A 25,938-nucleotide genomic window follows, 5' to 3' on the forward strand; every position below is an offset into this window, starting at 1 on the left:
CATGATTTGTAGTGTCTAGCAAAGTTATGAATTTGGGCTCCTAGGCTCATCTTTTGATGGTGTTGTGCAGGTTTTTTTTTGAGGACTATGAGGTCAGATATGGAGTGATCGTTTTATGAAAAGCATTTGCCCATGTGTGACATGGTATTTTGTCTTTTATCATTTTCCTGAGTGAGTTCATTTGAGAGTGTAGTGATTGTCTGGTTTCACCCACATAGTTGTTGTTTGGGCATTTAGTGCACTGGATAAGTTTCACCACATATTGCGATAGGCATGTGTCAGACCCCTGGATCTTGAGCAGTGTTTTGTGGGGGGTATTGATCATCACAGCAGTGGAGATATATCTGCTGGTTTTGCATCTGTTGTTCTGGCAGATGCTGCTTTGAACTGGTGGGTCTGCGGGGAGCTTGCTTCTGCTGATGATCTTGGTGAGGTTGAGGGGTTGTTTGAAGGCCAGAACAGGAGGTTTGGGAAAGATTTATTTCAGGATGTGGAGCACATCGAATATGGGTTGTAGCTGTTTAATGATACCCCATATGAGTTCCAGTGTGGGGTGGTAGGTGATTGGAGGGTTTTGGTTTTTTTCCATGTTCACCCTTAACAATTTTACATTCAACAATACAAATTTTGTTCAAACCATGGGAACGGCCATGGGTACTAGGATGGTTCCCCAAAATACCAACTTCTTCATGGTTGTATGCAGAGTTGATGTGATGGGTCATCCTTCAGGATAGGTTGTAGATCCTTGATGATGCGTTGGAGAGGTTTTAGTTGGGGGCTGAGGTTGATGGTGGGATGGAAATTGTTGAAATCCTGATGATGTCTGTCTGTATCTGTACGAGTTTTTTCATGAAGATGACAGATTTCCACTCTATACGGCTAAATTCAGTGCCTTGCATAATGACAGGTTTCAGAGTAGCAGCCGTGTTAGTCTGTATTCGCAAAAAGAAAGGGAGTACTTGTGGCACCTTAGAGACTAACAAATTTATTAGAGCATAAGCTTTCGTGAGCTACAGCTCACTTCATCGGATGCATTTGGTGGAAAAAACAGAGGGGAGATTTATTGGCTGATGTGATTAGGATGGTATCCCCTGAATAGATATGTGGACAGAGCTGGCAATGGGCTTTGTTGCCAGGGTTCTGTTGTGTGGTGTGTGGTTGCTGGTGATTGGGGGGCGGTCTGTAAGCAAGGACTGGCCTGTCTCCCAAGATCTGTGAGAGTGATGGGTCGTCCTTCAGGATAGGATGTAGATCCTTGATGATGCGTTGATGATGATCACTCTCACAGATCTTGGGAGACAGGCCAGTCCTTGCTTACAGACAGCCCCCCAATCACCAGCAACCACACACCACACAACAGAACCCTGGCAACAAAGCCCGTTGCAAACTCTGTCCACATATCTATTCAGGGGATACCATCCTAATCACATCAGCCAATAAATCTCCCCTCTGTTTTTTCCACCAAATGCATCCGATGAAGTGAGCTATAGCTCACGAAAGCTTATGCACTAATAAATTTGTTAGTCTCTAAGGTGCCACAAGTACTGCTTTTCTTTTTGCCAATACAGACTAACACGGCTGCTACTCTGAAACCTGTCCAGTGTAATTTCACTATTAGTTCACAGTGAAAGTGTAAAGCTCCTACCTCTGTGAGAGACCTTGCTAGTGAACTAAATTTTACCATCATTTCTTGATTTTCCCTTGGGGAAATTGAAATGAAATATTTTGCTGCAGGTCCAGTTGCCCCAAATTTGAAACATTTCAATTTGTCAAACTGAATCAAAACGTTTTGTTTCTGGTCATTTCAACCCTAATCTGTGTCCATCTGTGCTGCTACAGTGTCTCATGGGAGTTGTAGTTTGCATGCCTCAATCCCTCATCTCCTACGATGCACCATGGTCATAAGACTCCTGTGGTGCACCAACGTGTCCAGAGCCTGGATTTGTTAATGCTCTGGGAATTCTGGGATGCCCATCATTTTTTCTGTGCATTTGGGATGGCTGGTAGTTGGGAAAGAGGTGGCAATCATGCCCAGGGGATTGGCCAGGAGACAGATATTATTCTGTTGTGTGCTGCAGTCTGTTAGATAGTGTGTGCATCAGCAGATGTTTTATGACTTTACTTAGTACTTTGTATTTTAAAATTTGTAATATACCTAGAGCTGTAGATAAGCAATAAGGGTACAAATCCAAACAGACAAATGTGATTTTATGGTAGAGCTTCCCTTGATATATGTGTAAACTGCTCACTGATTTCCCATGCACAGTATTGCAAAATATTGAAGAAATATGGGGCAGGGTAATTTAGACTTTATATTGCAGATTTACAAGTTTTCTTTAGCTGGAGTCACTAGACTTTCTTATACCCCATGAAAGATTTCCATGAAATCATAGAAAATCAGTTTTATGACACTTACAAATCTGACTTTACAGGTCTCTGAGCTCTCACAGGAATGTGAACAGTTAAACCAGCTTGTAGTGAATCAGAAGACAGATGAAAACTTTACAATAAGTGAAAGGACATATAAAGAGCTTATGACTAAAGCAAGAATATTGGAAGAACAGATCCAAATCCTGGGAGGAGAGAGAGAGCAATTATGGTAAATCTTAATAGCACCCTCTGTGTTTTCTGCATTTTATCTTCAGTGACTAACCTAGAAATGTTCAGTTTTTTGAAAATCTTAGTGCTTGTTTTTGTAAAGTGCATGAATGAGAGATCAGCAGATGCCTTTTTTTCTCCTATTCCAGCTCAAATATCCAGCTGTCTTGCACTCAGGCTTTTGCTGAGCCTGAGTCTTCTCTAAAAGAAAAGGAGTACTTGTGGCACCTTAGAGACTAACAAATTTATTAGAGCATAAGCTTTTGTGAGCTACAGCTCACTTCATCGGATGCATTTGGTGGAAAAAACAGAGGGGAGATTGATATACACACACAGACTAACACGGCTGCTACTCGGAAATGAGTCTTCTCTGTCATACTACTGTAAATCTGGAGTAACTGATTTATTTCAGTGTTGTTACTCCAGATTCACACCTGTGTAAATGTGAGATTGCTTTAGCCCTTTTGGAACACTTTTATATTAGTTCCCTTCTCAGCTTATGCAAGCTTGCTTCGAAATTGGTTGTAATTCACACCTTTTTGTAGTAAGTACAAGCTCTGCCTGTGGACCCTCTGAAACAGAAATAAGAGTCTCCATACACAGACTTGCACCAACATAACTAAAGGAGTGATTTAGTGTCTCAGATTTAGTTTTTCCAGTGCAAGGGCTAATCTACTCTGACAACGCTAAAGCGCTACCGTGGCAGCACTGTAACGTGGCTTGTGTAGTCACGGCAGAGCGCTGGGAGAGAGCTCCACCAGAGGTGTAGCTATCAGCGCTGGGAGTGCGGCTTTCAGCTCTGGGGCACTGTTTACACTAGCGCTTTACAGTGCTGAAACTTGCTGCGCTCAGGGGGGTGTTTTTTCACCCCCCCAAGAGAGAAGTTGCAGCGCTGTAAAGTGCCCGTGTAGACAAGCCTCAAGTCTCTGGGTGAAATTCACCCTATGTAGAACTATTAGCACAAGGCCTGTGAGCCACTTAAGAGCTTCAGTGGTGCCTAGGCATATTGCTGATCCTTTACAATGGTGAATTTCACCCATCATGAGTAATTTGTCTGAAGTTTGTTTGTTTGTTTGTTTGGGTTTTTTTTACTATTTTTACCTCAAGTACCAAGCTATTAGAGAGCAAGAAGAAAACAGAGGAGTTAGAAAAGCAGGTGAAGGGGAGCAATGAAGAAAAACAACTGTTATTGGAAGAAAATGCCCAGCTAAGACAAGACATCCTGGCTACAAGGGAACAATTTCACAGCAAGATAAAAGAGGCTGTAAGCATTAAATCTGAGACGAGCCAAGAGACCCAGCCTCTCAAACCCCGGAGCTCTGAATGTAACACAGCATTAAACATGAGCATTAAACAGGTATGAGAGCCCCTTACAGTAAGTGCCACTCCTCCATTTTGAGTGGGTTAACCAGTGTAGGGGCATAAGCTAGATAAAAAGTGAACTTGAACAGTGAAATAGTTTTTTATCAGCCAACAAGCCACTGCAACATCATTGCATGCTGTGGAGAACTGATTAATTTACCTGGATAAAATACATATATAAAAAAACAAGTAATTAACCAATTTCACTTTCCCATCTTCCTATATGAAGCTTCATAGATTAATAGATTTAAAGGTAGAAGGAACCATTTTGATCATCTGGTCTGGCCTCCCGCTTAACCCAGGACATAGACAGTAATTTCTACCTTAAGCCATAACTCTTGTTTGAGCTAGAGCATATCGTTTAGAAAGAAAACCAGTCATACTTTAAACACTTCAAGTGATGGCGAATCTACTGCATCCCTAGGTAAGTTGTTCCAGTGGTTAGTAACCCTTACTGTTAAAAGTTTGTGTCTTTTCTCTTGCCTAAATATGTCTAGCTTCAGCTTTCAAACATTGGATCTTGTTATGCATTTTTCTGGTAGATTAAAGAGCCCTCTGCTATCAGAAATCTTTTCCTCGTATAGGTGTTTGTAAGTGGTGATCAAGTCATCACTTAACCTTCTCTTGGATAAATTCACTAGATCAAGCTTCTTTAGTTTCTCACTATTAAGGCAGGTTTTTCAGACCTCAAATTATTCCTATAGCTCTTCTCTGAACCCTTTTCAAATTCAGAAAAGCCTTTTTGAGGTGGGGACAACAGTATCCACTAATAGTCTCTGTGACGGGTTGCACCCCACGCCCCTGCATCCACGATGCCACCAGATGTACTGGGGATTCACTGAGCCCACCTGCTCCACTATCCTAGATTCCCTCTCCCTGTTTTGCTGAATCATGCTCTCCGGCCTCTGGCAGCACACAGACACAGGTAGGGATGCACCCGCTGTAGAATCACACAGAGTCTGCAGGCAGCTCTCTATGAGAATACTCAGCTAGGAAGTTGCCCAGCACTCAAGTGCACACCCCCTTTGGGGAGTTAACTCAAAACAATACTGTCTTGCGTTGTATAAAAAAGTCTACACAGGGCAAGCTCATAAAAATTTTCCCTCTCCCTCGTGGTGGAGAGTGATATTCACAGCTTCTTGCCCCCTGCCCCAGATATGAATTGCACAAACTGGGTTATGTTGTAAACAAGAAATAAGTTTATTAACTATAAAAGGTAAATTTTAAGTGATTATAAGGGATAGCAAACAGAACAAAGCAGATTACTAAGCAAATAAAACAAAACACAATACCAAGCTTAAGATCTTAAAGAGACTGGTTTCCAGAAGTAATTTCTCGCTCTAAATGTTGATTTTGGGCAGGTTGCAGAAATTCTTGAAGGTTAGCTACCCTGCTTGCAACTTAAATCTTCAGGTATCTTATTCACAGACCAGATCCCTTTTCCAGCCTGGGTTCAGTACTCCTCCCACTTTCCCTTTGTCCTTGTTCCTTAGGCCTTGTCTACACTGCCACTTTACAGCGCTGCAACTTTCTCGCTCAGGCATGTGAAAAAACACACTCCTGAGCGCTGCAAGTTTCAGCACTGTAAAGTGGCAGTGTAGACAGTGCACCAGCACTGGTAGCTACTCCCCTCATGGAGGTGGTTTTTTTATAGCACTGGGAGAGCCCCATGACAGTGCTTTAATGTGAAGACGTGACCTTAGGTGTTTCCAGCAGTCATCCTGGGGAGATTCCGTGAAAGGTAAACAAAGATCAGCTTACTCTCCAGCCTTAAATAAGATTTACATAAGGCGGGAACCTTTTGTTTCACAGTTTTGACCTCCCCCTCCTTTTAGTGGAAAATTACTAGAAGTCCAAGATGGTGTTTAGTACCAAGTGACATGACCAAGTAGTGTCACAGCAACATCCCAGGATGCCTCTCAGGAAGGAGAGAGATTAATATCTTCAAAGTCTTATTGTTTATTCCTAATGGCCCATCAAGGCTGAAGTCCTGTTGTCTGGTGGGTGTTTCCCAAGTACACACCCAGTTGTAATTATTACATAGTCAATATTTCTAACGTTAGATACAGAATTGATACATGCATACAAATTGGATAATCACATTCAGTAAATTATTACCTTTCCAATGATACCTTACAAGACCCATCTTACATAACATATATCTGTTATGCCGTATCCATATCATAAGCATATTTCCATAAAGAATAAGGGGTGTAACATAACAGTCTTACTAATGCAGTACACAGAAGTATTACCCTTCTCCTACTTGATATTCCCCTACTTACGATTGTGTTCACCCTTTTAGCTGCAGCATCACAGTGGGAGCTCATATTCAGTTGTTTTTTGCTATGACTCCAAAGTCATTTTCAGAGTCACTGCTTTCCATAGTACAGTCTTATAAGTGTGACCTACATTCTTTGTTCTTTAATGTATGACCTTGCATTAGTCTGTATTCAAATGCATGTTGTTCAAATGAGTCCACCTTACCAAGCAGCCCAGGTCTGTCAGTATAACTGATCTGTCCTCATCTGCAAAATTTGTCAGCAATGATTTTATATTTTCTTCCAGATCATTGATAAAGATACTAAATAGCACTGGACTGAGACCAGATCCCTACAAGACCCCACTAGAACCATTCTCATTGGATGACAGTTCCCCAATTAAAATTACTTTTTGCACTCTGACAGTTAACTAGTTTTTAATCCATTTAATATTGGCTGCATTGAATTTACATAGTGCTAAGTTTTTTATTGGAATGTCATGCAGGACTTAGATGCCATGCAGAAGTCTAAGTATATTGTGTTATCATTTACCTTTATCATTCAAACTTGTGATCTCATCAAAAGTGGTATCATTTTTAACAAAACCTATTTTCCATGAAACCATGTTGATTGGCATTAATTATGCTACAGTCTTTTAATTCTTTTCTGATTGCATCCCACATCAGCCTTTCCATGATTTTGACAAGGATTGATGTCAGGCTAACTGGCCTTTAAGTTACCCAGGTCATCTTATTTATCCTTTTCAAATATTGGCACAATGTTAGCTTTTTTTCCGTCTCTGGAACTCCCCCCATGCATCAAGATTTGTTAAAAATCAACATTAATGGTTCAGAGAGCTCCTTGCTGAATTCCCTTAATATCCAGTCCCGCAGATTTAAAAATATTTAATAGTTGCTGTTTAACATCTTCCCTTGTTACTGATGGAATAGCAAGTATTTCATTATCACTATAAGATGTGAATACATCATCCTCCTTCTTTCTGAATACAGAACAGGAAGTCAGACCAGATTATCATAGTTGTCCCTTCTGGCCTTGGAATTTATGAACAGAAATATTTATTGAACACTTTGGCGTTTTCTGCATCCGGGTTGATAATTTTACCATCCTTGTCTACTATAAAACTTATACCTTTGCAAGAATTTTGTTTATTCCTGAAATATTTAAAGAATCCCTTCTTATTTTCCTGAATTTGACTAGTCACAGAATTTTCATTGATACCTTTTGCTTCCCTTATCAATTGTCTAAATTTCCTAACTGTTGATTAGTACTCGTTGCTATGTATTACTTTTTTAATTTTTTATTGCTGTCTTCACCTCCCCTTTTTAATCAAGAGTTTTTTTCAACCAAGAATCCTCCTTTCATGTTAATTTTTCCCCTCCTCACATGCCTCTGTTTCCTTATTAATGCAGTATCTGTCTGGAGAGAGACTCCTGCAGCAGCATCAGGAGGAAATGCAACAACTGAGACAGGATTTCCACAGAGTTCAGAATTTGTGCAGCTCAGCTGAGAAAGAGCTGAGATATGAAAGGGAGAAAAACTTGGACTTAAAGAAGTATAATATCTTGCTCCAGCAAGAAAGCACCAAGGTACGTGCATGGTGTGTGCCACTGCATTAAAAGAGCCATCATGGGTTCCAGGGGCGTTTTCACCACAGTTTGGGGACATGTGGGAATTTCATTCCCAGCTCTTTCAGAAACAAAAGGTGAGATGCAAGTTTTGCTCAGTTTCTCATGGTTCAGATTCTCATAAATGCAAAGGCCCTTTACGCTGCATTGGCAGTAACTTAAAATGGTAGAAAGAAAAGGAGTACTTGTGGCACCTTAGAGACTAACAAATTTATTAGAGCATAAGCTTTCGTAAGCTACAGCTCACTTCATCGGAATGCATCCGATGAAGTGAGCTGTAGCTCACGAAAGCTTATGCTCTAATAAATTTGTTAGTCTCTAAGGTGCCACAAGTACTCCTTTTCTTTTTGCGAATACAGACTAACACGGCTGCTACTCTGAAACCTGTTAAAATGGTAGTAAGTTATTAGAGTCTCTTTTCTACTGCCAGAGTGGTATCAAGTTGCCTTAACATAAAGGAGACAGAATTTCGCCCAAAGTATATAGCATCCCAATTAGCATCCAGCCCGTATCATCTGAAGAAGTCCCAAATGAGGAGGACTGGTAGGTGCTCAGTAATTACTCCTGAGCTGGAGAGTGATAGAGGAGTTTGTGGCCTGCACCAGATCTAGCTCTGTAATAGATGTAGCTTTACCTCTTCCATGTGCTCACTAATTCATCCTCGCAACTCCCCTGGGAGGAAGTTATGTAGCTATTATCTCCACTTGTCAGATGGGGTACCTGAGGCAGAGAGGTTAAGTCCCAGGCCACAGGGGAAGTAAAGGTCAGGCCTGGAACTAGAAGTCAGCATTTCTTCTTTGAACATTGCCATCTTAGATCCATATTCATGGGATCCCAGTCTCCCAGTGCAGGAGTCCTGGAAACACGTAAAAATCAGTGACTGTCTGAATAGATTTGTAGAGCTGAATCTTGTGAGATTGGGAGATGCTTTTGAAAATCTCGCCCTAGACTTGCACATTTGCATTCCTCTACCTCAATGTTGGCTCTAACGACAGTTGCATTAATTGAAGTATCTTGCTGAGTCCCGTATTTCTTTATTGATTTTTCAAGGATATTTTTAAAGCATACAGAAACCCAACTCTCCTGATGATTCTGGGAGCAGCTGGCATTGGTGCAGACTCAGCACAAAACATTCTGCATTTGTTTATCTTTCACTATATTGAATTGTCTAGTAACCCCACCTCCCTTTTTCCTATCAGTCTATTTTGCTTGAAGCACATGGAAGTCAGTGCTCAATTCTGTACGTTTCTTTCCTTGTCAAACTCAGGTCAAAGCTGAACTGAGACAAGTCCAGTTGAAGTTAACCGACTCAACCAAAATGTGCTCCTCTCTCACTGTGCAATGGGAGCACAGTCAGCAGAAGGTCAAAGAACTTGAACTAGAGCTTCTGAAGCATTCCCAGAGTAGTAAACTGCAGAGCAGTCTGCAGGAGAAACTTGCATTGGAGAAATCTAGGGCTACTGATGCAGAGAAAAAGGTAAATATACAACCTACATTGCATTAGTATCAAATCTGCATTCATCAGTTGTAGTCTGCAGAAATTCAGACTAAAAAGCATGCACTGGTAGCTAATGTCTCAGTACTCAGATGCACAGTTTGCTCGTTTTTGATCACTTGTGAGGTTTTTGGAAGTATTTGAAGTGCATTTCAATTATTATGATGAACACAATTAATATATTAATATGCAAATCTGAACATCATCTTTGAAATCTTATTTCTGAAATTAAGAATATTTTCCCATTGTTTCCTTGTACTCCCACATCTGCCTTTCTGTCTGTACCCACCTGATAACTCTTGTCAGGTACTTAGGTTGTGGGCTCTTTGGGGCAGGGACTGTCTTCTTGTTCTGTGTTTCTACAGCGCCTAGCACAGTGGGGTGCTGGTCCATGACTGGGGTTCCTAGGTGCTCCAGCAATATTAATAATAATATAATAATTAATAAAGTGATCTCTGAGTTGGATTAGCAATACAGGGTCTAATCCAAAACCCATTGAAATCAGTGGAAAGCCTCCTCTTGGTTTTAGTTAGCTTTGGATCAGACTCATACAGAGATGGGGATAAACTCAAGCAGAGGCAAGCAAATCTCTTCTACCTCCCCGACTTTGATTTGAATACTAATCTATAAACATTCCATCCAAAAAACTATGCAGAAGTTGCAAACTAAGGCCCAATCCTGCCATTCATGTCATCCAGGTGCAGTCACGTGTGCACCTAGAATCCTATAGAAGCAAATGGGATTGTACGTGGTTGCTGAGGTCTGTCCACATGGATCTGTTTGCAGGATCTAGTCTGTAAGTACGCAGTAGCAGCAAATAATAATAAAGTTAGGTTGCACAGATAGCCTTAACTCTGCACCCAAATGCATATGCAATATGGTACCAAGCCTGATTCCTCACTTTGTAGTTACATCAATTTTATGCTTTACACCAATGTAAATGAGAGGAAAATCAGGGCTACCCTCGAAAACGCAGTCTAGTATCTCACACTGATTCAATGGAACAGTCAGTTAATCATAGAATATCAGGGTTGAAAGGGACCTCAGGAGGTCATTTAGTCCAACCCCCTGCTCAAAGCAGGACCGATTCCCAATTTTTGCCCCAGATCCCTAAATGGCCCCCTCAAGGATTGAACTCAGAACCCTGGGTTTAGCAGGCCAATGCTCAAACCACTGAGCTATCCCTCCCCCCTGGTGTTATATCTGCTTTGGGTTGCTGGAAGAGTCCAAAGCATATTTATGAATCTCACCCAGTATTTTGTTTCCAACCTGGGGAGCCCTGAACATAAGAATATAAGAATGGCCATACTGGGTCAGACCAAAGGTCCATCTAGCCCAGCATCCTGTCTACCGACAGTGGCCAATGCCAGGTGCCCCAGAGGGAGTGAACCTAACAGGTAATGATCAAGTGATCTCTCTCCTGCCATCCATCTTCACCCTCTGACAACAGAGGCTAGGGACACCATTCCTTACCCATCCTGGCTAATAGTCATTAATGGACTTAACCTCCATGAATGTATCCAGTTCTCTTTTAAACCCTGTTTTAGTCCTAGTCTTCACAACCTCCTCAGGCAAGGAGTTCCACAGGTTGAGTGTGCGCTGTGTGAAGAAGAACTTCCTTTTATTTGTTTTAAACCTGCTACCCATTAATTTCATTTGGTGGCCCCTAATTCTTATATTATGGGAACTAGTAAATAACTTTTTCTTATTCACTTTCTCCACACCACTCATGATTTTATATACCTCTATCATATTCCCCCTTAGTCTCCTCTTTTCCAAGCTGAAGAGTCCTAGCCTCTTTAATCTCTCCTCATATGGGACCCGTTCCAAACCCCTAATCATTTTAGTTGCCCTTTTCTGAACCTTTTCTAATGCCAGTATATCTTTTTTGAGATGAGGGGACCACATCTGTATGCACTATTCAAGATGTGGGCATTTCATGGATTTATATAAGGGCAATAAGATATTCTCCATCTTATTCTCTATCCCTTTTTTAATGATTCCTAACATCCCGTTTGCTTTTTTGACTGCCGCTGCACACTGCGTGGACATCTTCAGAGAACTATCCACGATGACGCCAAGATCTTTCTCCTGATTAGTTGTAGCTAAATTAGCCCCATCATACTGTATAAATAGTTGGACTTATTTTTTCCAATGTGCATTACTTTACATTTATCCACATTAAATTTCATTTGCCATTTTGTTGCCCAATCACTTAGTTTTGTGAGATATTTTTGAATTTCTTCACAGTATGCTTTGGTCTTAACTATCTTGAGCAGTTTAGTATCATCTGCAAACACCACCTCGCTGTTTACCTCTTTCTCCAGATCATTTATGAATAGGTTGAATAGGATTGGTCCTAGGACAGACCCTTGGGGAACACCACTAGTTACCCCTCTCCATTCTGAAAATTTACTATTTATTCCTACCCTTTGTTCCCTGTCTTTTAACCAGTTCTCAGTCCATGAAAGTATCTTCCCTCTTATCCCCTGACAACTTAATTTACGTAAAGGACCTTGTCAAAGGCTTTCTGGAAATCTAAGTACACTATGTCCACTGGAGCCCCTTTGTCCACATGTTTATTGACCCCCTCAAATAACTCTAATAGATTAGTAAAACACAATCTCCCTTTACAGAAACAATGTTGACTTTTGCACAACAATTTATGTTTCTGACAATTTTATTCTTTACTGCTGTTTCAACTCATTTGCCCGGTACTGACGTTAGACTTACTGGTCTGTAATTGCCAGGATCACCTCTAGAGCCCTTCTTAAATATTGGCATTACATTAGCTATATTCCAGGCAATGGGTACAGTAGCTGATTTAAAGGACAGGTTACAAACCATTGTTAATAGTTCCTCATTTTCACATTTGAGTTCTTTCAGAACTCTTGGGTGAATGCTATCCGGTCCTGGTGACTTGCTACTGTTAAGTTTCTCAATTAATTCCAAAACCTTCTCTGGTGACACTTTGATCTGTGATAATTCTTCAGATTTGTCACCTACAAAAGATGGCTCAGGTTTGGGAATCTCCCTAACATCCTCAGCCGTGAAGACTGAAGCAAAGAATTCATTTAGTTTCTCTACAATGACTTTATTGTCCTTAAGTGCTCCTTTTGTATCTCGATAGTCCAGGGGCCCCACTGGTTGTTTAGAAGGCTTCCTGCTTCTGATGTACTTAAAAAACATTTTGTTATTACCGTTTGAGTTTTTGGCTAGCTGTTCTTCAAACTCCTTTTTGACTTTTCTTATTACATTTTTACCTTTAATTTGGCAGTGTTTATACTCCTTTCTATTTACCTCACTTGGATTTGACTTTCACTTTTTAAAAGATGCCTTTTTATCTCTCACTGCTGCTTTTACATGGTTGTTAAGCCACGGTGGCTCTTTTTTAGTTCTTTTACTGTGTTTTTTAATTTGGATATACATTTAAGTTGGGCCTCTATTATGGTGATTTGAAAAGTGTCCATGGAGCTTGCAGGGATTTTACTCTAGTTACTGTATCTTTTAATTTCTGTTTAACTAAGCTCATTTTTGCATAGTTCCCCTTTCTGAAATTAAATGCCACAGTGTTGGGCTGTTGGGATGTTCTTCCCACCACAGGAATGTTAAATGTTATTATATTATGGTCACTGTTTCTAAGCAGTCCTGTTATAGTTACCTCTTGGACCAGATCCTGCGCTCCACTCTGGACTAGATCAAGAGTTGCCTCTCCCCTTGGGGGTTCCTGTACCTCATTCACTGCTTCCTCGTTCACTGCTTCCATTCACTGTATTTTTCACTGTGCAACTAAATTAGGCATGCAAGTTTGTTCATGAGAAGGTCATGCGAGACCGTATCAAAAGCTTTACTAAAGTCAAGATTTACCATATCTAATGCTTCCCCCATCCACAAGGCTTGTTACGCTGTCAAAGAAAGCTATCAAGTTGGTTTGACATGATTTGTTCTTGACAAATCCATGCTGACTGTTACTTATCATCTTTTTGTCTTCTAGATGTTTGCAAATTAATTGCTTTATTATTTGTTCCATTATCTTTCCAGGGACTGAAGTTAAGATGACTGCTCTGTAATTTCCCGGGTTGTCCTTATTCCCCTTTTTATAGATGGGCACGATATTTTCCCATTTCCAATCTTTTGGAATCTCTCCCGTCTTCCATGACTTTTCAAAGATAATCACTAATGGCTCAGATATCTCCTCAGTCAGCTTCTTGAGTATTCTATGATGCATTTCATTTGGCTGCAGTGACTTGAAAACATCTAACTTGTCTAAGTAATTTTTAAATTGTTCTTTCCCTATTTTAGCCTTTGATCCTACCTCATTTTCACTGTCATTCACTATGTTAGACACCACCAACCTTCTTGGTGAAAACCGAGTCAAAGAAGTCATTAAGCACCTTTGCCATTTCCATATTTTCTGTTATTGTTTTTCCCTCCTCACTGAGTAATGGGCCTACCCTGTCCTAGGTCTTCCTCTTGCTTCTAATGTAGTCACTGTCTGTGCGTTCCCTGTTCCAGCAAAGGTTCGGAGAAGCCATTCCTTCAGGCAGGAGAGGTGGCATTGTGGTACGACAAATTACCATGCAGCAGGGGTAGGAGAGATTGGCCCTGCCGACTGTACCAGAGACAGGTTCTGTTCTCTTGCAGTAGCCAGCTGTTATTGACAGCATCCAGCCAAAACCTGTCATTTACTGTTTGTCTAATCTGCAACCAATTTCCCCCAAGGTTTTGGAGCTACAGCAAAAACTGATGGAGTCCCAACACCAGCTCTGCCTAACTGAGACCCATGTTTTGGGCAGGAAGCAAATGGAGGAGGAGTTAAAGGAGGCCCAAGAAAGGGAAACTCAGCTGCGGCGGCAGCTCCAGGAAGAGCAGCGGAAAAGGTGAAAGAAACTGAGATTGTCATGCTGCTGAGGTGAGGGGGTGCGAGTCCCAGGATGCTGGCTGCTCCGGGAACACGCCAGCCTACCATTTACATGGCGCTCTGCCTGGCAGTGGAGATGGGCTGCATTACTGCGTTAGCCTGAACAGGAAATGATGAGTGTGGGCACGGGGATCCCCTCCGCCCCCCAGAACTAAGGGTGTCCGCACTGTCACCAGGCTGTGGTGATGGGCACTGTTGATAACCCTAAGGAGGAGGGAGGTGGCAGGGGAATGCTTTTGTCATGGTCTGCCCTGCAGAAATCAAAACCCTGGAAAGGGAGTTCTGAGCAGTCCTCTTGGGGCGGTGTGACTTGAGTGTCACATGGTGTGTGCTGCAAGCAAACTCCACAGGGGGTTGCAAAGGCCTAATGACAAGCAGCAAAAACCTCTGGATGTGGAGCAAATATCCAGCCTGCCAGTGTTCTGCTGGAATTCAGTCAGAGGGCGCCTCAGCTCAGCAAAAAGCCTCCCTGCCCCAGAATGGGGTTTTAGCATTATTATTTCTATATGTGATATGGCAGCACCTCCAGGCCCCAACCAAGATCAGAACCCCGCAGGGCTGGGTGCTGTACAAATACAGGGCACAAGATGGTCCCTGCCCCAGAGAACAGGTAGTCTAAATAAACATGATGGACAAAGGTTGGGAGGGGGAACAGAGAGAGGAAGTGACTTGCCCAAGGTCATGCATCGGTAGGAGAGCGGGGCTCTATTCCAGAACCCAGAGAATAAAACCCGGCTCTCCTGACTCCCAGTCCAGTGCATTGGCCACAAAACCATACTGCTCCTGACTGGAGGAGTAGGTGGATCTGGCAGAGAGGGTTTGCCAGGTCGATAACTCAATGAAAACTTCAATTTTTTAAATTCACCCAAAGATGCCAGGGACGGTCCAGATTTCCACCAGAGTCTGCAGAATCCAGAGACCTCACCGCAAGAGCTAGGTCCAGCTTGCTGCAGAGTACACAGGGCCTTGGTTATAGTGTGCCCATCATTATGGAATCTGAACTTCAGCTCCTAGAGTGAGTGAGCAGCAGGCCCTAGTGAGTGATCCAGTTGACTACAGCCTTTAAAGATAAGTTAATGTTATGGACATATGCTACGTTCCTTCCAAAGGGGTGACTGACAGGTCAGGTCTATACTACAAATTTTTGTCAGCCTAGCTAAGTTAGTCAGGGTGTGAAGAGACCCCCCCACTCAGTCAACATAGTGATGCTGGCAAATCCCCAGGTGCACACACAGCTATGCGGAGAGAAGAGTGCTTCTGTTGACATAGCTGATGTCATTCAGGGAGGAGGTTTAGCTACACTAGCAGAAAACCTCCTTTTTTCGGTATAAGCTGTGTCTACACTAGGGGGCTTTGCCAGTATAGCTATACAGGCAAAGGAAAGGCCATAGAGTTCCACCTTAATCATCCTGTGGATTTTATTTGTTCCTTCCTGGTAAAGCCATGGTCCACAGACTTGTTGTGAATAATTGTCATAAATATAAAGGGAAGGGTAAACACCTTTAAAATCCCTCCTGGCCAGAGGAAAAATCCTTTCACCTGTAAAGGGTTAAGAAGTTAGGATAACCTCGCTGGCACCTGACCATAATGACCAATGAGGGGGACGATAACCCACAGGGGACGCAACCCACAGGGGCAGGTGGATCAGGAAAATCATTTCCCTAGAGGGAAGGCAGGACCCTCGGGGATTCTGCCTCATTGCCATGCCATGTTTTCAGGAAGTTCCTGGATCAGCACGCAGAGAATCTGCTGCAGCACCTCTGTAGCTTTGCATGCTGGGCAATGCTCTGGGTGAACTCCACTGCAGAGGCTGCCTGGGGTGGTGCTGATCTCACCCACTTCCCAGCCAGCTGGCTCTTGTGCCACTGCTCTTGGTGGACTTTCTGCCAGTAGGGTCCTGTAACCTCAGATTGAATTAGGCCCCTAATTCCCCACCCCAGCAACCTTTGACAGCACCCGCCTTCCTCACTGCCCCCCACCCCAGCATTCACCAGGGCGTTCAGTACCAACGGATAAACACATTGGCTGGGTGATCAGCAATGAAAGAGTTAACAATGTCAACCTCGAAATGGTCGTCAGTTGGCCTCAACATTAACTCCCCCTGAGACTGAATGGGGCACATCCCACTACAGTCCCTGTCCCTGTGCAAACTCAGGCAGACATTGCTGCATCAGTCACTGTTGGAAGCTTCCATTCCGGACGTAAACGCCTAGATTATGCAGCACTGTTCCGAAGCAAGGGAGGGGTTATATGGCATGTTTGCTTTGGGGTATAGAACAACGGGTAAGGTTAACAAGGTCATTCTGGTCCTGGAGATAATTGGCGGTTTCAAGGGGACTCCCTGTACTGCTAATGGTGAATACGCTTAGAACCATGATATCCCTAGAACTGGAATGAACTTCGGAAGTGCATCTCCTGCAGTGGCTGGGTAGGATCTGCACCTGCTCTCAGGTGAGGATGGACTCTGGGGTTGTCTACACTGGGGAATAGCTTTTCCGCATTGGTTAATCCATTTTGGAAGTGGAATAAGAGCATCCCCTCGGGGAGCTAGTGTGGAGAAGCTATTGCACTTTACATTCCCTAGCATATTTCATAACTAACTTTCCCCTGTGGACAGGTCCTAAAATAAGTCTTTTCCCCATCAGAAGGTCTCTGACTCCAGGAATGGCAACATGTGTAGTGAGCACAACACAAAGATATGCAGTTAGCATTTGTGACACTTCCTGGAGTTACCCAAGGTTGGGAGGCACCTCGCTCCCCTCTGTCCTTGCCGTGGGAAAGCCCTGTCTTTGTCTGCCAGGTTCAGCTCCCCAACTCCGTCAGCCATGGGCAACACACGCCATTTCCTTTGGGCCTTGCAGGTCCTGCTTTCTCTCTACAGGTTAGCAATACGCACACTCCAATCCCTGAGTCCTCCATGCATCTCCCTGATGTGTCCAGCCACCTGTCCACTGGACCCTCACAATATTCACAGGAAGAAAAGGAGTACTTGTGGCACCTTAGAGACTAACAAATTTATTAGAGCATAAGCTTTCGTGAGCTACAGCTCACTTCATCGGATGCATTTGCTTATGCTCTAATAAATTTGTTAGTCTCTAAGGTGCCACAAGTACTCCTTTTCTTTTTGCGAATACAGACTAACACGGCTGCTACTCTGAAACCTGTCAATATTCACAGGTTGGCTGCTTCCAAAAAAACAATATACCCTAGTGTCATAAATATAAAGGGAAGGGTAACCACCTTTCTGTAAACAGTGCAGTAAAATCCCTCCTAGTCAGAGGGAAAACTCTTTCACCTGTAAAGGGTTAAGAAGCTAAGATAACCTCGCTGGCACCTGACCCAAAATGACCAATGAGGGGGCAAGATACTTTCAAATCTGGAGGGGGGGAACAAAGGGTTTGTCTGTCTGTGTGATGCTTTTGCCGGGAACAGATCAGGAATGCAGACTTACAACTTCTGCTAAGTTAGAAAGTAATCGAGCTAGAAATGCGTTAGATTTCTTTTTGTTTAATGGCTGGTAAAATAAGCTGCGCTCGATGGAATGTATATTCCTCTTTTTGTAACTTAAGGTTTTGCCTAGAGGGATTCTCTGTGTTTTGAATCTGATTACCCTGTAAGGTATTTACTATCCTAATTTTATAGAGGTGATTCTTTTACCTTTTCTTTAAGTAAAATTCTTCTTTTAAGAACCTGATTGATTTTTCATTGTTCTTAAGATCTAAGGGTTTGGGTCTGTGTTCACCTGTGCCAATTGGTGAGGATTCTTATCAAGCCTTCCCCAGGAAAGGGGGTGTAGGGCTTTTGGGGGATATTTTGGGGGAAGACTTCTTCAAGTGGGCTCTTTCCCTGTTCTTTGTTTAAAACACTTGGTGGTGGCAGCATAGGGTTCAAGGACAAGGCAAAGTTTGTACCTTGGGGACGTTTTTAACCTAAGCTCATAAGAATAAGCTTAGGGGGTCTTTCATGCAGATCCCCACATCTGTACCCTAGAGTTCAGAGTGGGGAAGGAACCTTGACATGGTGGCAGAGCCGTGGGATCATTTTGAACCAGAGATCATTTTGATCCAGAAGTATAGCAGGCTTTTAAAGGGTTTTGTAAAAGGTGATTGCAGCTGTAGATTCTGTCTCTCTGCCTGGGGGACAGAGCAGCAGGCATAACAAAAGGATTTTTCTGTAGGCTGGGAACAGCTATCAGATACAAAGGTATCAGGTTCAGCACAGCAAAATTTAACAAGCCAGATTTTTTTTTGGTTTTGTTTTCTTTCTAACTCTAGGGTGTAAAGTTAGTTAAAAACAGAGAAGTTAGGATGACAGACTGCACTGTTCAACAGAAGCTGGAATTAGCCAGATTTGAGGCTGAGGAAAAACAAAAGGAACATGAAAGATGGGTAGAACTCAGACAGATGGAAATGGAGACAAAAGAAAAAGAAATGGCAGCCAAAGAAAAAGAAAGGGAGGCTGCCCACAGGAGAGACATGGAGGCAAAGGAAAAAGAGAGGAAGCATGCTGAGGAGGCAAAGGTTAAAGAAATGGAGGAGAGGGAAAAAGAGAGGAAGCATGCTGAGGAGGAAAAGGAAAAAGAGAGGAAGCATGCACTGGAGATGGAGAAGGCAAAGGCTCCACAGAATATACCGAATAACCCTAACAATCCTTCCCCAACAATCCACAAATGGGAGCGACTATGTCCACAGTATGATGAATCCAGTGATATTGCTGAATATTTTCTCACCTTTAAGAGACTGTGCACACTCCATCAAATTCCTGAAGCTCACAAGATGACCACATTGGTCGCAAAATTGACTGGAAGAGCTCTGGACATATTCAATAAAATGCCTATTGATGAGGCTTCTGACTATAATAAATTCAAGGATTACATTTTAAAACAATTTCAAGTTATACCTGAAACTTACAGAGTAAAATTTAGAGCCCTTAAGAGAGGACCTGGACTAAGTAATATGGCTTATGTAAACCAGATGACAGATCTGTTTGATAAATGGCTCAATGGACGGGCTGTAACTAACTTTGGCGGAATGCGGGACTTGATAATACAGGAGCAATTCCTGAATATGTCCAAGAAGGATATAAAACAGTGTTTATGGGATAAGAAAATGGACTCAGCAGAAAGCCTTGCTTCTTATGCTGATCAATATGAGCAGTCCCAGACTGCCAGAGAGGCAGGGCAAGCCGGAACAAAATGGGTGCAGGGAGGAGAGAGGAACAACCCTAGTCATAGTTGGAGCAGATACCAGAAGGGACACCCTCAGACCACACTCTACTACCGGGGACAGCCCAAAGCCCCAGTTAACACTCCAGACACCTTATCATCCTGCCACACCATTCTCCAGCAACCCACCTCGCCCCAGTGACCCGTCAGCTGGACGATGTTTTAAATGTAATGAGCTGGGGCATGTAAAGGCCAACTTCCCCAAGAACCCCAACAGATTACAGTTCATTGCACCGGAATCACACCAGACCCCCATCACCCACCAAACAGACCCACCAATCACACACCAAACAGCCCCATCACCTGCATCGCTTCCAGAGGGACCAAGCCCAGGTCCACAATCCAATGAAGAACTGATGTCTCCAGCATCAAGGGAACAGTTCCAGTTCGAACAGGAAGCAGATGAAAGCCTCCAGAGAGCTTGGACAGCGGCACAGAGCAACCTACCACCCCTCAGCTCTTCTAATCGATCCAGGTTTGTTGTAGAAAGAGGACTTTTATACAAGGAAACTCTTTGTGGTGGACACCAGGAAGACTGGCATCCTCAGAGACAGTTGGTAGTTCCAACTAAGTACCAGTTAAAGCTATTAAGCTTATCCCACTATCACCCTAGTGGGAACAGAACCAAAGACCATTTGTGAAAGTTGTTCCACTGGAAGGAAATGGGCAAGGATGTTTCTACCTATGTCCGGTCTTGTGAGGTGTGCCAAAGAGTGGGAAAACCCCAAGACCAGGTCAAAGCCCCTCTCCAGCCACTCCCCCTCATTGAGGTTCCATTTCAACAAGTAGCTGTGGGTATTCTGGGTCCTTTTCCGAAAAAGACACCCAGAGGAAAGTAGTACATACTGACTTTCCTGGATTTTGCCATCCGATGGCCAGAAGCAGTAGCTCTAAGCAATACTAGGACTAAAAGTCTGTCAGGCACTAACAGACATTTTTGTCAGAGTAGGTTGTCCCTCCAACATCCTTACAGATGCAGGAACTAATTTCCTGGCAGGAACTATGGAAAGCCTTTGGGAAGCTCATGGGGTGAACCACTTGGTTGCCACCCCTTACCATCATCAAACAAATGGCCTGGTGGAGAAGTTTAATGGAACTTTGGGGGCAATGATACGTAAATTCGTAAATGAGCACTCCAATGATTCGGACCTAGTGTTGCAGCAGTTGCTCTTTGCCTACAGAGCTGTACCACATCCCAGTTTAGGGTTTTCACCATTTGAACTTGTGTATGGCCGTGAGGTTAAGGGGCCGTTACAGTTGGTGAAGCAGCAATGGGAGGGGTTTACACCTTCTCCAGGAACTAACTTTCTGGACTTTGTAAACAACCTACAAAACACCCTCCGAACCTCTTTAGCCCTTCCTAAAGAAAACGTAAAGGATGCTCAAAAAGAACAAAAAGCCTGGTATGATAAACATGCCAGAGAGCGTTCCTTCAAAGTAGGGGACCAGGTCACAGTCTTAAAGGCGCTCCAGGCCCATAAAATGGAAGCGTCGTGGGAAGGACCATTCAGGGTCCAAGAGCTCCTGGGAGCTGTTAATTGTCTCATACCATTCCCCACCTCAAACCTAAAGCCTAAGGTGTACCATATTAATTCTCTAAAGCCCTTTTATTCCAGAGAATTAAAGGTTTGTCAGTTTACAGCCCAGGGAGGAGATGACGCTGAGTGGCCTGAAGGTGTCTACTACAAAGGGAAAAGTGATGGTGGCATGGAAGAGGTGAACCTCTCCATGACCCTTGGGCGTATGCAGCGACAGCAAATCAAGGAGCTGTGCACTAGCTACGCGCCAACGTTCTCAGCCACCCCAGGACTGACTGAACGGGCATACCACTCCATTGACATTTGTAATGCTCACCCAATTAGAGCCCAACCTTACCTGGTGTCTCCTCAAGCTAAAACTGCTGTAGAACGGGAGATCCAGGATATGCTACAGATGGATGTAATCCACCCCTCTGGCAGTGCGTGGGCATCTCCAGTGGTTCTAGTTCCCAAACCAGATGGGGAGATACGTTTTTGTGTGGACTACGTAAGCTAAATGCTGTAACTCGCCCAGACAACTATCCAATGCCACGCACAGATGAACTATTGGAGAAACTGGGATGAGCCCAGTTCATCTCTACCTTGGACTTAACCAAGGGGTACTGGCATACCACTAGATGAATCCGCCAAGGAAAGGTCAGCCTTCATCACACGTCGGGCTGTATGAATTAAATGTACTTCCTTTCGGACTGCGGAATGCACCCGCCACCTTCCAAAAACTTGTAGATGGTCTCCTAGCGGGATTGGGAGAATATGCAGTTGCCTACCTTGACGATGTGGCCATATTTTCTGATTCACGGGCAGAACACCTGGAGCATCTGCAAAAAGTCTTTGAGCGCACAAGGGAGGCAGGACTAACTGTTAAGGCTAAGAAGTGTCAAATAGGCCTAAACAGAGTGACTCACCTTGGACACCAGGTGGGTCAAGGAACTATCAACCCCCTACAGGTCAAAGTGGTTGCTATCCAAAAGTGGCCTGTCCCAAAGTCAAAGAAACAGGTCCAATCCTTCTTAGGCTTGGCCAGATATTACAGGCGATTTGTACCGCAATACAGCCAAATCGCCGCCCCACTGACAGACCTAACCGAAAAGAAACAGCCAAATGCAGTTCAGTGGACTGAAGAGTGTCAGAAGGCCTTTAACCAGCTTAAAGCGACACTCATGTCTCATCCTGTGCTAAGGGCCCCAGACTTTGACAGACCGTTCCTAGTAACCACAGATGCGTCCAAGCATGGTGTGGGAGCAGTCTTAATGCAGGAAGGACCGAATCAAGAGGTCCATCCTGTCATGTTTCTCAACAAGAATTTGTCTGAGAGGGAAAGCCACTGGTCAATCAGTGAAAAGGAATGTTACGCCATTGTCTACGCTCTTGAAAAGCTATGCCCATACGTTGGGGGACAGCGTTTCCACCTGCAAACCGACCATGCTGTGCTTCAGTGGCTTCTTACTGCCAAGGGAAATAACAAAAAACTTATTCGATGGAGTTTAGCTCTCCAGGATTTTGATTTCGACATACCACACATCTCAGGAGCTTCTAACAAAATGGGTGATGCACTCTCCCGTGAAAGTTTCCCAGAATCAACTGGTTAAAATGGTCCTTGAGATGTGGAAAATATTGTTAGTCTTTATACAGTTGGTAGTATATTTAAAGGTGCATGTGTCTTATTAACTCTGTTTTCTCCTAGAGCTCCAGGAAGAAATCACAGCCAGTGTTTCACCCTCTCTGTGATTTGGGGGGGGTGTCATAAATATAAAGGGAAGGATAACCACCTTTTTGTATACAGTGCTATAAAATCCCTCCTAGCGAGAGGCAAAACCCTTTAACCTGTAAAGGGTTAAGAAGCTAAGACAATCTCGCTGGCACCTGACCCAAAATGACCAACGAGGGGACGAGATACTTTCAGATCTGGAGGGGGGAACAAAGGGTTTGTCTGTCCGTGTGATGCTTTTGCCGGGAACAGATCAGGAATGCAGACTTACAACTCCTGCTAAGTTAGAAAGTAATCTAGTTAGAAATGCGTTAGATTTCCTTTTGTTTAATGGCTGGTAAAATAAGCTGTGCTGGATGGAATGTATATTCCTGTTTTTGTGTCTTTTTGTAACTTAAGGTTTTGCCTAGAGGGATTCTCTGTGTTTTGAATCTGATTACCCTGTAAGGTATTTACCATCCTGATTTTACAGAGGTGATTCTTTTACCTTTTCTTTAAGTAAAATTCTTCTTTTAAGAACCTGATTGATTTTTCATTGTTCTTCAGATCCAAGGGTTTGGGTCTGTGTCCACCTGTGCCAATTGGTGAGGATTCTTATCAAGCCTTCCCCAGGGAAAGGCGGTGTAGGGCTTTTGGGGGATATTTTGGGGGAAGACGTCTCCAAGTGGGCTCTTTCCCTGTTCTTTGTTTAAAACGCTTGGTGGTGGCAGCATAGGGTTCAAGGACAAGGCAAAGTTTGTACCTTGGGGGCGTTTTTAACCTAAGCTGGTAAAAATAAGCTTAGGGGATCTTTCATGCAGGTCCCCACATCTGTACCCTAGAGTTCAGAGTGGGGAAGGAACCTTGACACTTAGCTTACCAGGCACCTCCAATCACCACTCCGCTTAACACACAGCACTTACATATGCACAGAGTGAAATAAAATATATGTTTATTTAACAGAGATATTCAAGTAGTCACAAGTGGAAGAATTGAAACAAATGGTTACATATAAAATAAAATCCCAGCACACATGCTAGAGCCAGCCCTAGACTTAATTAACTAGATACTCTTCTGTCTAACCAAGTATTTCTCAGCAGCACTTTACAGCCCGGTCACCTGTGACCCTCCTTTCATGAGACAGACATACTGTCAGCTTGCCTCTGAGATGATGGATTCCATGTGTTTCTTAGGCCCCCAATCCCATCCTTTGTCTTTATTCATAAACAACTCACCCCCTGCTGTTGGTTTCATTTTGTAGATTTGCTCTCTTGTAGATTTCTCAATCTCTTCTTTTGCCTGTAGCTCAGTATGCAAATAGGCACACAGTGAGGCATAAAACAGAACACACAAATCACCGGATAGGGAGAGAGGTCTCTGTTACCTCCTGCCTGGAAGGAACATTTCCAACGTATATCACCTCCTGGTGATTTGCCTTAACTCCAAGACCTTAAGAGTAGGGCTGTCAAGCGATTAAAAAAATAAATTGTGATTAATCGCATGATTAAAAAATAAATTGCGATTAATCACACAATTGATCGCGCTGTTAAACAATATTCGAATACCATTTATTTAAATATTTTTGGATGTTTTCTACATTTTCAAATATATTGATTTCAGTTACAACACAGAATACAAAGTGTACAGTGCTCACTTTATATTTATTTTTTATTACAGATATACATTTTAAAAAACAAAATAAATTGTATTTTTCAATTCCCCCAGTGCAATCTCTTTTATCATGAAAATTGAACTTACGGGAGATAATGCTGCCAGCTTCTTGTTTACAATATCACCTGAAAGTCAAAAAAGGTGTTTGCATGGCACTGTTATAGCCAGTGTTGCAAGATATTTATGTGCCAGCTGCATTAAAGGTTCATATGTCCCTTCATGCTTCAACCACGATTCACAGGACATGCATCCATGCTGATGACAGATTCTGCTCAATAACGATCCAAAGCAGTGGAAACCAATGCATGTTCATGTTCATCATCTGAGTCAGATGCCACCAGCAAACAGTTGATTTTCTTTTCTGGTGGTTCGGGTTCTGTAGTTTCTGCATCAGAGTGTTGCTCTTTTAAGACTTCTGAAAGCATGCGCCACACCTCATCCCTCTCCGATTTTGGAAGGCACTTCAGATTCTTAAACTTTGGGTCAAGTGCTGTAGCTATCTTTAGAAATCTCACATTTTGTCAAATCTGCAGTGAAAGTGTTCTTAAAAAGAACATGTGCTGAGTCATCATCCAAGACTGCTGTAACATGAAATATGTGGCAGAATGTGGGTCAAACAGAGCAGGAGACGTACAATTCTCCCCCAAGGAGGTCAGTCACACATTTAATTAATGCATTATTTTTTAACAAGCGTCATCAGCATGGAAGCATGTCCTCCGGAATAGTGACCGAAGCATGAAGGGGCATACAAATGTTTAGCGTATCTGGCACGTAAATACCTTGCAATGCCGGCTACAAAAGTGCCATGCGAATGCCTTTTTCTCACTTTCAGGTGACATTGTAAATAAGAAGTGGGCAGCATTATCCCCCGTAAATGTAAACAAACTTGTTTGTCTTAGCCATTGGCTGAACAAGAGGTAGGACTGAGTGGACTTGTAGGCTCTAAAGTTTTACATTGTTTGTTTTATTTTGAGTGCAGTTATTTAATAAAAAAATCTACATTTGCAAGTTGCACTTTCACAATAAAGAGATTGCACTACGTACTTGTATGAGGTTAATTGAAAAATACTATTTCTTTTATCATTTTTACAGTGCAAACATTTGTAATAAAAAAAATATAAAGTGAACACTGTACACTTTGTATTCTATGTTGTAATTGAAATCAATATATTTGAAAAAGTAGAAAAACAGCCAAAAATATTTAATAAATTTCCATTCGTATCCTATTATTGTTTAACAGTGTGATTAAAGTTGCGATTAATCACGATTAATATGTTTAATCACGATTAATTTTTTTAATTAATCACGTGAGTTAACTGCAATTAATTGACAGCCCCTACTTAAGAGCATAATTTTTCAGGATAGATATATAAATCCTTAAATATTATCCATACATACATTTCACACTGGTTATGATGACCAGTGGGCTACTGGCTCTCGATAGAGATCTCATATGCCACCCTTCAATGAACTGTTATGCAGATATCAGACCCTGGGGATCCCTGTAAAACCCTATGACCCCTGTGCCCTCTGCC

At 42.8% G+C, this 25,938-nt stretch overlaps 1 protein-coding gene across 1 annotated transcript in view; it reads left to right on the forward strand.

The window, feature by feature from the left end:
• CCDC30 (coiled-coil domain containing 30) overlaps nt 1–25,938 on the forward strand; it is a 127,410-nt gene that overhangs the window by 75,374 nt on the left and 26,098 nt on the right. The window contains exons 10-14 of the mRNA XM_043500104.1: nt 2,433–2,599; nt 3,706–3,955; nt 7,652–7,828; nt 9,135–9,344; nt 14,085–14,242. Of these exons, the coding sequence (XP_043356039.1) occupies nt 2,433–2,599; nt 3,706–3,955; nt 7,652–7,828; nt 9,135–9,344; nt 14,085–14,242 (962 nt within the window). The remainder of the gene's footprint in view (nt 1–2,432; nt 2,600–3,705; nt 3,956–7,651; nt 7,829–9,134; nt 9,345–14,084; nt 14,243–25,938) is intronic.

Source organism: Dermochelys coriacea, chromosome 18 (genome assembly GCF_009764565.3).
Source record: "Dermochelys coriacea isolate rDerCor1 chromosome 18, rDerCor1.pri.v4, whole genome shotgun sequence".
NCBI lineage: Eukaryota > Metazoa > Chordata > Testudines > Dermochelyidae > Dermochelys > Dermochelys coriacea.